The sequence below is a fragment of the Herpailurus yagouaroundi genome, unplaced genomic scaffold (genome assembly GCF_014898765.1).
Source record: "Herpailurus yagouaroundi ecotype Mexico unplaced genomic scaffold, PumYag 29, whole genome shotgun sequence".
Taxonomy (NCBI): domain Eukaryota; kingdom Metazoa; phylum Chordata; class Mammalia; order Carnivora; family Felidae; genus Herpailurus; species Herpailurus yagouaroundi.
This window is the reverse complement of record NW_024412377.1, coordinates 101,600,075-101,613,195: the sequence shown is the minus strand read 5'-3', so window position 1 is coordinate 101,613,195 and position 13,121 is coordinate 101,600,075. Positions and strand designations below refer to the sequence as shown.

The window sequence follows — 13,121 nt, the reverse complement described above, 5'->3', positions numbered from 1 at the left end:
TTTTTTAATGTTTATTTATTTTTGAGACAGAGAGAGACAGAGCATGAACGGGGGAGGGTCAGAGAGAGAGAGAGACGCAGAATCTGAAACAGGCTCCAGGCTCTGAGCTGTCAGCACAGAGCCCGACGCGGGGCTCAAACTCACGGACCGCGAGATCGTGACCTGAGCCGAAGTTGGCCGCTTAACCGACTGAGCCACCCAGGCGCCCCGGAAATTGGCTTTCTTTAGGCCCAGTGTTAGTCACAGGTCATATGTCAACAGGACAAGTATTAACAGCAAGAGCAGCTTCTTATGACATTAGTATCCATAAGAAAATTTAAAAACAATTTTCTTTAGAGGGAGATGGCTCCAAGGAGGAGAGCAGTGAATCCTGTGATATGTGTGTTTTCTTTTGATTGCTGTTTTGGTAAAATCCTTATTTTGTCTCTGTTCTGCAAACTGCCTTCTTTTCAAACCATACAATTTCTAAAAACATTTTAAGTTTAATTTCCAGAAATGTAATGCAGTTATCTTTACTCTGATAACAAACATAAATGTGAAAAGAATGCCAAGGGTGTGAAAATCTGCCTTGAACAAAACATTTTTTTCTATATATTATGTTGTGCTTTTAAAATTATAATCATTTTTGAGTGGCATAAACTCAGAGCTACAGTTGGAAAATATATTTTGGAGTTTGGTTTCTTGGCAAATGTTACTTCAAACAAATAAGACTTACAAAAATAATGTTTCTCATTTCTAAAAAGAAAAAAAATTGTGTTGCTATGAAAACTGTAAATACCAATTTCTCAGAACAGAAAAGGCATGTTAGTTGTTTGACATCATGTAATTTTGTAGTTGATCAAGAAAAAAAATACACTCATTTGTAGACCTTTGAAGAATTGGACAACAATTTTTTTTGAAGTCCAATAATGTGATTATTCAGAAGTAGTTAGAACTAGTTAGCTTGGATGTATTTAATTGCCTGCTTCTGGTTCAAAGAAATACACTGGATCTTGTATGCTTAAGAATTTTAACAGATGCTTTTCCCTTGAGTGAGTCAGTAAGTAGTAAATGCAGCGTTAAAATTCTGCCTTATTCACCTGGCAATAAAGTGAACTCACTTCTTCTCTTTCACAGTGGGTAGGGTCCTGAAGCAGGCAGTTTCCAGAAAGTCAGCCTAATTGGCATAGTTCTTAGGAGCCCCTGGTCTGTCTTTCAGAGGGATTCAGTGTCATGAAAATACTGACCTATCCCTGAGTTGGAGACCTACATGTCATTTGATTCAGTGCACTCTTAGAAAAGTTGTACCTGCTTCTTAACAGGGACTCCAGGATTTGATGATCTTAATTTTGATTTAAAAATTGAGCTTGATGTTTTGTTTTTGTTTTTGTTTTTTTGCCTATCTAAACGTATTGTGGACAATTTCAAACATGTACATAATTAAACAGGAGTATGACAACCGCTTAGTTACCATGATCAACTTGAAAAACTTAGGAACTTCTGGCCAATTGTGTTTCACCCAGACACTTAACCCCAACACGCCCAGTATTATTTTGAAGCAGTATTTAAAAATCATGTGTACATATTTATTGATGCATAACATTTCAGTATTTATCTCTAAGAGATAGGGCTCTCTTTTTAAAACTATTATCACACCAAGGGAAAAATTGAACAAAAATTCCATAGTATCAACATATAGTCAGTATTTAAATTTCCAATTGTGTGTGTGTGTGTGTGTGTGTGTGTGTGTGTGTGTGTGTGTAATCTTTCTAGTTTGATTTTTTTGACTCAGAATCCAAATATTGTAATAATATAATATATATTATATAATATGTAATATATAATGATATATATATATTATATAATAATATAAGACCACATATTATACTTGGTTGCTGTGTATTTTAATGCATTTTTAATATAAAAGTTTTAACTATGAAAAATTCAAACTTACAGAAAAGTAAAGAAAAAAATATGTATCAGGCATGCATTTAACAAATGTTGACCTGTTGCCATATTTGCTTCAGACATTTCTTTGCCTTTTTTTTTTTTAGAATATTCAATATAGCATCCCTCCCCTTATTTTTCCTTTTTTTCCCCATTTAAACAATATTCTATAATTGGTGCATATCATTTCTATAATTCTATAATTGGTGCATGTCATTTCTATAGTATGTTTTTATGTTCTTGCTACATACCTGTATGCATAAATATATATTTTTGTTTTTATATTCTATATAATGTTTGTCTTTTTGCAACTATTTTTTTCCACTCAATGTGCATATTCATACATGTAGTTCAAATAGTTCATTTTAAACTGCTGTATACTATTCCCTTATAGAATAAATGCCAGCTTATTTGTTACTAGTGAACAGGTAGGATGTTTCCAGTTTTTTTACTCCTACAAATGATTCTCAGTAAATATCCTTCTATGCATTCCCCTCGTGTATATGAATGAGAGTTTATTTACATGATAACACCTAAAAGTGATGGTGATGTCTTTGGTTTTGCTGGGTATTATTTCTCTCTAAAGTTAATTCAATTATCAGCATCTATATATGAGATTTCCAGTTTCTCCAGAACTTCCCCAACACTCAGTATTGTTAGGTTTCTAAATTTTGCCAATCTCATGGGTATGAAATGGTAACTCCCATTCTTAGAATTTGTACTTCCCTAATTACTCGTGAGATTTAGTGTCTTTTTTGTATTTATTTGCCATTTAGGTTTCCTCTTTGGTGAAGTGACTATTTTTAAAGGTGTTTTTCTAACAACAGATTTTGGAATTTCAGGTGTTCAGTATTACTTATGCAGGCAAATTAATTGTTTTCAAATGGTTCAATATGGTTTTAACTTTGAGAAATAGTTGTAGGAGAAATCATATTTATAGTTATATGTAGATACTTTAAGATTGCAAAAGGACATTTGTGACAGAGCTAAGGTCTTTCAGGATGGAGAAAAATCAACCATATGTGCAGAAGCTACTTAAAATAATGTTGTTTTTGACTATTCTATTTTACTGAGTCTTTAACCATATATCTTCTTCATTTGCTTTCTTTTTTCCTACGTCCCAACTATGTTTTCCTCCATAGCTTGTGTACCTCTCAGTAACTGACCAATATTAGTTTCCACACACTCAACACGTCCGATATCTATCTGCTTCATTTTCTGTCCTTGAAGTTTCCCTTCCAGGATCCTCTGTCCTTTTCCAATAAGCCCTTGTTGTTCCATGCCTGCTATATAGGTGTCACCCTTCATACTCCTCCTGTGACAGATCCCGTGTGCTCAGTCTCATTTTTTATCTTTTATGACCTATTCCTTTATGTGGTGGATCTTGCCTCCAAATGTTCCCAAGAAAAGCCGTAATGAAAGCACATTTTTTTTTCCAAATAACGAACTTGAAATGTATTTTTCACATCATTTATTTTTGCTTTTATACTTGGTTTTTGTAATCTATTTAGGCTTAGAATTCCAGATCAAAAATCATTCTCCTTCAGGGACACCTCCATGGCTCAGTCGGTAAAGTGTCTGACTCTTGATTTCAGCTCGGATCATGATCTCATGGTCTTGAGCTCGAGGCCTGCATAGAGCCCCGTGTCAGACTCTGTGCTGAATGTGGAACCTTCTTAAGATTCTCTTCTCCCTCCCTCTGCCCCTCTCCCTTGCACCCTCTCTCTTTCTCAAAAAATAATTTATTCTCCTTCAGAATTTTGAACGGTTTGATTATTCTGCTTCTTAGGGTTTCTGTTGAGAAGTCTGATGTCATTCTTATTTCTAATTCTTTGTGACCTGTTCTCAATTTTGGAAGCCTTTGCAGTTCTTTCTTTATCCCTTGTTGGATGAATTGTATTATGTGTCTTCATGTGGTCTTTTGTTAAAACCATTCTTACTGGTTACTTGAGACATTTTCTTTGATTGTGGGAAATTTTCTTTAAAAAAATCTTCTCATCATTTTTATCTTATTGGAACTGTTTCTCGTTCATAGTTGGACCTCTTGGGTCCTCTGATTTTTCTTATTCCGCCCCTGCCCCCACTTCTATTCCCATTTCTTAATGTTTTTGTTTTCCTTTCTGGGAGATTTTCTTATCCTTAACCTCCTACTAGTCCATTGACTTTTTTTTTTTTTTTTAATTCAGCTAGCATATTTTTAATTTCAAGAGATTTTCCTTTTTCTCTTATAGTTGATATTTTATGGAATCTTGCTTTGTAGTTGAATGTCTTTTAAATATTTCTTTGAAGGGGCGCCTGGGTGGCGCGGTCGGTTGAGCGTCCGACTTCAGCCAGGTCACGATCTCGCGGTCCGGGAGTTTGAGCCCCGCGTCGGGCCCTGGGCTGATGGCTCGGAGCCTGGAGCCTGTTTCCGATTCTGTGTCTCCCTCTCTCTCTGCCCCTCCCCCGTTCATGCTCTGTCTCTCTCTGTCCCAAAAATAAATAAAAAACGTTGAAAAAAAATTTAAATATTTCTTTGAAGATATTAGAGATTTTCTTGAGCTTCCTGTATTCTTGAGTTCTGTTTTTTTAAGTTAGGCTTGTGTCTGTATTTGCATTAGGCTCTCCCTTTCATATTCCATAGTATACCTACCATTGTGTATTGCTGTGAGAATTGAGTTGAATGTTTCACTCAAAGTCAACTAATGTTAGTGGCTTAAAGACCGAAGCCCTATAATGCAATTCTATCTTGACTACATCCATTTGATTCTGCTGAGAAGGCAAGGGTTAGGCTAAATGAAAATTTAAGGTACTTTCAACACATAAGCATTCGAAACTGGTGATTATCAGGACTTTGAGTAGATAAATTTTTTGTATCAGGTATTCACTAATTCCTTTGGCAATATGTTTTTATACCTACTATTATTATAAACTGAAATCAACTTTGATATTGTCAGACTAAATGTATTACCTTCTATTTCTTAAATGTTACATCTTAGTTTTAGTAAACTCAAAAGGCTGAAGAATAGGAATGAATCTAAATTACAAGAGAAACTTACCAATTCTTTGCCATCAACAAATACACCCAGGGTATAAAAGATCTTTTCTGATTATGGTTCACCTGGGAGATGTTAAATTTTCTAGGCAAAAGCAAAGGGACATATTTGAATCTGTGTCATATCTTATAGGTAGCTATAAACTCAAATGAACCTAATTTATTTTATGAAACAGAGTCATATAAATTGTGTATCTTTCTTTTTTTTTTTAATTTTTTTTTTTCAACATTTATTTATTTTTGGGACAGAGAGAGACAGAGCATGAACGGGGGAGGGGCAGAGAGAGAGGGAGACACAGAATCGGAAACAGGCTCCAGGCTCTGGGCCATCAGCCCAGAGCCCGATGCGGGGCTCGAACTCACGGACGGCGAGATCATGACCTGGCTGAAGTCGGACGCTTAACCGACTGCGCCACCCAGGCGCCCCAAATTGTGTATCTTTCTAAATAGATAAAAACCCATACGTACACACTTGCCAATGACTTGTCATACAGTTGCATTAAAATTGATGTAAACACATTCAGCATCCAGAGGCGGCCCCTAATTTATTGCCACAGTGTTCCATTTTTTTTTTTTTTCAGATGTATAGGAGCTACGCTGTTGGAATAACACAGAACCCTTTATAATTTTATAGTCCAAATATATGTGAGGCTATGCACTTTAAAAAATATACCATGGAACATTTCAAATGTATACAAAAGTAGAATTGTTTAATGAGTTCTCAGCTCTAATGATGACCAACACACAGACAAGCCAATCCTGGTTCATCAGTGCACTTATCTCTCTCTCATACTGGGTTATCTTAAAGCAAATCCAGGATATCCTATGATTTCATTTCAAAATACTTGAGTATCTTTCTTTAAAAGGCAAGAAGTGTTTTTTTTTTTTTTTAAGCATCACCACAATATCTTTATTACACCTAAAAAACTTTATACTTGAAACCATACTGTCAGTACATGAATTTCTCTGTCTCAACTTTTTCCCCTTGGTTTGTTTGATCCAAATAATTTCATATATTGTATTTGGCTTGTACATCTCTTAGATCTCTTTTAATCTAAATTTCTCCTGCCCCCCCCCCTTTTTTAAGTCTTATAATTATTTGAAAAGACAGTGTTGTTTGTTTTTTGAAAAGACATTTATTTCCTGGAAGAAAATCATTTTTTTAAAATGTCCTACATTCTAAATTTTTCTGCTTGCTTTCCTATAGTGTTATTTAACGTATTATTCTTCCCCCTGTGTTTTCTGTAACCTGGGTAGTTGGGATAGGTGTTTGGTGTTTGACTAGATAGAGGCTTTTTGGACCTGAAGAATCTTCACAGATCGGATTATATGTTTCCTATATTGTCCATGTTATACATTTCCTGTTGCATCCTATCACGAGGCCAACCATGTCTGTTTATCTTTTTATGATATTATATTTGATCTGTGGGTTCAGATATTGTCAGCTTGATCCATCCACTACATAGCTCTCCGTCTGCTTTTCTCCTAATAACTTGAGCAGCCACTGTCGATAATTGCCCGTGTCCACCAGAAGGACATCACGTACAAGGTTAAGAGTTTCTGAATTTGGAAAACCTCACTTATTTTCAACTTCCTGCCCCTGACCTATTCTGACATCTTGGTCATTTGTTGTTTCTTTCTTAATGTATAATAGATTTGCCTTTTTTTTACGGTACCGGTTCCCCAAATACGTTATGTGGAACGTACCAAGCACACTGTGAGAAAAGTCCCCCTCAGTTTGGAGGGTGCCACATACTCTTTTCCCCCCTCAGAGATTTATGATACAGGTGAGCCGATTAAAGGTCTGAGGAATCTGTTAAGAAACTTGATTTGCCCACAGTTTCATCAGCTTCCTTGACCACTGTATTTATTCTTCTGTCATTAATACCTGTTAGTATCTTGTTTAGAGAAACACTTTGAAACGCATCCTAAAGAAGAGAGGCAGGCAGAGGCACTTGCCCCATTCTCTCATGGGGCTTGCTAACGTTAAGGTCGTGAGTCCATAACGTTGGCACCTTATGGGGAGAAAGGAGAGCGAGAGCAAATCAAAGTTCATATAATAGACTTGGTTCATCATACCATGTCTTGTGTTAATCTCATCTTCATTGTATCGGTTGCTTCAGTTGTTCTGTTTCTTGTCAATGTTACCTACATAACTCCAGGTGATTCAAATGTTAATTACTGATAAGACAATAAAGTCCAGCTATAACAGTTACAATGTAAAAAATTATAACTATTTGCTTTTATATGTTATAAATTTCTTCATGCACACGGACCCCCAGAGCACATTTCTGTTATTTTAGTTCAGGTGCATTACTGTAGATGAGGAGTAGTAAGGAATCCTAAAACTAATGGAGACTGTTGGTTTCAGATGCCAACGCCGGGTTCGTTTTCATGCCAGAGGTTCACATGCTGCTTGTGCCTCACTATGGAAAATAGAGTCGAGCAAAATTAGTGACATAGACCAATTTTCCTTTGCTCTGAAGATACCTCAAGTTCTGTACAAGAAATGTTTTCCATTAGAAGAAAAATGCCGTGTATTAACGCTCCTGAGAAAAAATAGTGATCGCCAGTAATGCCATCAGGAAACGATTTTTTCAATGTTTCACAGTGTAAGCATGAATCAATCATTAAACAGGGACTACAACTTATTCTGCAGACTTGGAACATTAATCAAAAATTTTTTTGAGGTGGAGTTATTCTAGGAAAGTGTGAATTTTGATTTTAGGAACATGCGTAAGGGATGTAGTAATCAGAAGCACAAGTCAGAACACTTCGTTAAAATAAACAAGAACAGAGCCAAGGCCCAGAAGACACAAAGCTCTGTGTTGTGAGTTTTATTTGGGAGAATGAAATGGGATGAGACACAGAGGCCTGAGCAAGGCATCATCAATGATCCCGACAGTCGACTCAGTGTGCTTTTTGTAGCACTGGGTGCCTGGCCATTGGCCATACGTTGAGTTAAATTCTAGATGTCCCCAGTTGATATTTATGATGAAAGTTATACTGGTGCTTTTAAATTTAAACGAAGCTTAAACATTATCATAATTTAAGATGCTTTTCTATTCAGAAAATCCAGAAAAGGCAAATATTACACTAATTATTTAAACATGATAGACAACTCCTTTTGACGTGTCACAGACTTTTTCTTCCTGACAAGTTACTCTTAAGTCTGCTGTTCTTTGAAGGGAAGATTGTGTGCAGGTTTTGACTGTAAACATTATCTTCTCAATAGGTAGTTTTCCAAATACTGTCCTTTGAAGACTCTATGTTGGCTCAGTCAGATAGGTGTTGTTGAGAAGAATGAAGGTAGAAGGGTGGGGCATAGGTCTGGAAATTACCTTAAAAGCATTATCTTAGATGCAACTTAAGATAATACATTTGTATTTCTTGAGCATAAAGCAGTTTAAAAACACATCCATTTGTTGTTCCCTCAGAATATTATTTGGTGAAGCGCTAAGCCAAAGTCCAAATGTATAAATTCTCATACGGTAGAAGTTCAAGAGGCCAGAAAGGTGATTTCAGTCATGTCCTTCATGAACTGAAGCCCAAACAGAAATGACTTGCCCAAGGTTACGATTTACCTTGTGGTTTATTTAACTCTTGGGTTAGGAGGCGCTTCGTTCATTTTTAATATGGCACATGGTCGCATGGTACACTTTGAGTTTATAGAAAAGAACCACTTATCCAGTTGGCTCAGAAGAAGAATGATGGTGAGCCGATGGAAGGAAGGCTCATTTTGCATCCTACTAGTATCAGCTTTTCAGGAGCTGATTTCTATAGTTGTAAGTCATCCTACACCCCAGATTCTCTTTCCTGATTGTCTAAAATTCCAACAGCAGGTGAGAAGTGTGAAAATGGTCAGTGTAAACGTCCGCCAACAGGTTGCAACTAAGGGCTGAAAACAGGGAGATTTAGGCAACTGTCTGTGGATACGTATCAGTGTGTGGTGTGGGGCATATCGCTTGGTAGCACGGGTGCTTTTTGCCCCCCACTCCAAAATGTGGGTACTTAGAATTTTTTAAAACTTCATTAGCAGGTGGACTTAGACCCCACATTGGACCTATGGAAATTGCTTGTTAAGGGTGAAGTTGTTTGGTGTGAAAATTTTCAGTTAGGTAGAAGAAAACTCTGCACGAAGATTTTATTTCTCTACTATGTTTAGCCAGGCTATGGGGATTCGATGTGTTTCCACTTCTTCGTCTTTATCTTAAGGTTAGTCATGGTCATTCTGTTTAGTTTCCACAAGTATGGTAAAGATCAAATTGCATCTTTTATGTCAATGGACAGGGAAAGTTGTACTGAGACACTAGATGGAAAGGTTCCTTGTAGTCTGAAGTTTTGTTTCATTATAATAGCATTTGCTTTTTAGTCGACCAAATTAGGATTCCATTAAATTAATATTTCTTTGCTTATTAAAAAACCAGGTATCCTATTTTTATGTTCAGCAGTTTATAGGGATTTTGATCACAAAATTGGGTGATTTTTATTCCTCAAGAATTCTGCTTTCTGAACCAGTGAGGTTTTATTGTAACAAATGTTTTTTCAGTTTAAGATTCCGTAATGATCATATTCTCTAGGGTAAAAAGTGTGGGAAAAGGTGGCTGACCTTGAGAAGGATACAGTTGCTGTGCTGGTGCTCTTTCAGGGTTGAAATGGAATCATAAAATCAGAAATCATGGAACGGTTTCCAGTTTCAAAGATGGGTTGCCTGACCTTGCCTAAATAGTTCAGGCGGAAATCAAGGAGAAAATGAAAAGGAAATTGAGTTCACCTTCAGGTGACATACATCCACAACAACCTCCATGAATACATCTAGGATGCCAACATGGGCCTGTCACTTTAGGGTCCAGCAAGCTATTTTTCACCTAGAGATGTTCCTCTGTATTTTTATTTTTATCTGAAAAAGTTGTCATTAAATGTCTATACTCCCTTATGCACACACATACATACACATACACACACACACACCAATTAAAAACTAACCTCCCCCCCTCCCTCTTTATTCTTGGATCTCTGTTCCTGAGCTAGAGCCTACAGTTTAAAAGAATTCTGATATACGTTTGGTTCTTTGGCTGTTCTTCAGCCTTCTCCTGAAACCATTAAGAGGACTTCCCAGATCCCTAGACTCACCACCAGTATTTTGGATTCTTTGCTACGCGTCTCACACCCCCAGGGGAAGGAAACTTACTGGGATTAAGGGCTTGCATTGTGCCGGGCATTGTCACGTTTGTCCGCAATCACCTCCCAACCACCTCCTTCAATGCATGGTTGTTCCTTCTCCATGTGGTATTTCTTGTACCCTGGCTGGACCTTCTGTTGGCAAGGGGGCAGGAATACAGTGGCTTACATGAACTGTTCTTTAATCTACGAGCATCTGATAGATGCAAGTTTTGAGGTGTATATGTGTTAGGTTGTGTAATGCTAAACATGAGTAGCGTAACTGAGAATATTTTTTTTTTAGAGGTTAAATGGCTTTATTCATTCAATGCCTGGGGAAAGGAGTCAAAAGCGTGAACGTGTGTTGTGACCACAGGCAAGCATACTTTGTCTCCCAATGTGATAAAAGAGCAGAGAGCATTCTAGGTTGATCTGTGTTGCCCTAATAGAGAAATCATTGCGGGGGCAGGACGGTTTGTGGTGTTTACCTGATTAAATGAAGGAGGTTCCCAATTTTATAATAATCATTGTATCCGTTTTTTGGAGCTTGGAATGTCTCTTTCGTTCTTAATTTCTTTTTTGCTAAGTGATTCTTCAAAATGTGGTACTTAGGGAGGATAAGTATTAAACATTCAAAGTCTCTTAATGTAACAAAGATGGTCAAGCCGTTTCCATCACCATAAGAAATGGGAATCCTGAGACTCTTGATCGGATGTGCAAGTGGCAGTGGTCCTCTGAGTTCAAATCTAGATTAGTTCTTAATTGCGTGATGTGGGGCAAGGAATTTAAGTAGCCTGAGCTTTCGTTCCCCAAACTGTAAACTGTGGGTTACAACATTTTGAGGCTTGAAAGAGTGATGGCTGTATCAGACCTGGAAAACTTCTTGTGCCCAGAAGTCACGCTTTGCACGGGGGTAGTTAGACGCATCTTCACTAGTCGCGTGTTCAGTAGTTAGTGAGTTCGAGTATTCGAGGTACAGGATTTGGAATCAGGGTTAGTAAAATCAAGTCACGCAAATGTAAAAGAATTTTCTTCTTTGGGCCCCACGGGCATCTAGAGGCCGGGCAGGCCTAAGCTTGGAGCAGAGCTATGGAGTACAGCCTGACTTCTTCTTCCCCTCCCCTCTCCCCCGGGGTCCCCCTCAGCTTCCCAGGCACACGTCAGCTCCTCCAGGTGACTTGTGTTTATTTTCTGGGGCTCTGGCTGCCCCTCTTCCAGGGGGCCTGCCTCTTACTGGAAGAAGTGATGAACGGACACGTAGCCAAGTGTCCCACGTCCCTGAAGACAGAGCAGCGTGAGGACGTTTTACTCTTCCCGCCAGGCCTTGCTTCCTGTCTTCCCTACCAGCTAAAGGTCGTTGGCAGGAGGGCAGGAGCCACAAGCATTTTTGTCATTAGAATCCTACCAGTTATGGGTACCCATCTAAATAATAGAGTCTTGGAGTCAAATGTGGCAATGTTTATAATGACCTCTCGTTGATGACTGAAGAAGGAGCGGGTGGGCTCCAGGCTATCCATCTTTCTCGCCTGGGTTTCCACTCATACTCCGCCTTTTGCGCTGACCGAAGCCGGTCATTTGTGACTTTGCCATAGAAGTGAGCCTCAGGAAGGGTGGTCGGTAGAACAAAGGAAGAGAAAATGGTTTGCAGCAACAGCCTTTCTTTTCTTCAAGTAGGAACCCCTCTTTGCCTTCCCTTACACCGTGTACTAGAGGGTTTTTAGCAGAAAAAGGGAAAATAGACGATGCCCTGCTGTTGCTAGGTAACCAGAAAAAAGAACCCAGCCGTACTTGATACGGGAACAGTTTTCTCTAGCTAAGTGGTTTGTAGAGTGTTAATTAGATTTGCATAATGGTGAGGCTGGCCGGTCTCCATCCTTCAACTCCTTCCCCCCCCCCCCCCCCGTTGCCCACATTAATAAAATCCCAGCTATATTATTTGAGTCTTGAGGTCAGTTCTTGACTTTGAGATATTCTGAGGGGAGGGGCTGTGCAGATGCAAATATAGTTCATCGCCCATAGCTAGAGTATATACCGTATTTCTAAGACCTTGAACCTGTTTTTAACACATAAGTGGGCACCCTTGTTCCACAGTAGCAGTGTTTTATCTGCCCACAAATGGTGACAAGTCTTTATTCACTTGACCCTCCCTTAGGTTTATTTTGTCAGGGTTATTTTTAGCCATAGGAGACATTTGAACGCACACCCAGCCACATCTTGACGATGCATTGATTAAGTCATTTGATGTGATTGCATTTTGTCCCTTTCTCCTTGGACTCTCGGGTTCTCTCTGTGGCTGAATATATGGGCACTGCATGTCCCAGGCTTAGAGAGCTCTGAGTTACAGTGTCACCTGCCTTGGAGGCCTCGAGCGGATCCTCCTGACCTGTGCCGTCTGTCTGTTGCAGATTTGGACATCTCTCAGACTGAGTTTCCAGCCTCCCAGGACTCACATCCACATGGCTCTCAGCGGCAGACATTTACGGCCGAAGCAAGGCTAAATCTTCAGACATTGGCTGGACAAGACCAGGAGACTGGAGATGACGCTGAAGAAAACATTGTTTACCTCTAATTGTGTTATTATTTTTCCGAGCAAAACACAACACTGGCATTTGGTGGAGATGTTTTTTTTTTTCATTTCCTGATGTTCGTGTGAACGTGTCTAAATTGCTGTAAGAGTAATATTTAATATTTCATGCAAGTTCAGTTTTTGGGCATGGGTCCAAATAAATTATTGAAAGCAGTTCTGTTTGTGTAATCATTAACTTATCACACCTAATTTCAGATTTCTGGAGGAGAAATTAACTTGAATAAGCAGAAATATTTTCAAAGTTGTTGTGACTCTTGAGTAAAATTCCATATTGCATTTTCTGCTGGATCATCTGGTTTTTGAAATGCCTTCCTTGAGATCTAGAAGAAGCAATGTGGACGGAAAGAGTGATATTCATGATGGGCAGACTTTCACAGCCACAGCAGGTGACGATGGAGAGTGGCCTCCGTGGCC

The 13,121-nt window shown here is 38.5% G+C and overlaps 1 protein-coding gene across 4 annotated transcripts in view; it reads left to right on the top strand.

The window, feature by feature from the left end:
* Positions 1-12,860, top strand: part of ARHGEF28 (Rho guanine nucleotide exchange factor 28) — a 317,945-nt gene extending 305,085 nt beyond the window's left edge. For all 4 annotated transcript variants that reach the window (XM_040450927.1, XM_040450934.1, XM_040450917.1 and 1 more), the window contains one exon: positions 12,526-12,860. In XM_040450927.1, the coding sequence (XP_040306861.1) occupies positions 12,526-12,689 (164 nt within the window). In that variant the 3' untranslated portion in view covers positions 12,690-12,860. The remainder of the gene's footprint in view (positions 1-12,525) is intronic.
* The last annotated feature ends 261 nt before the right edge of the window (positions 12,861-13,121 follow it).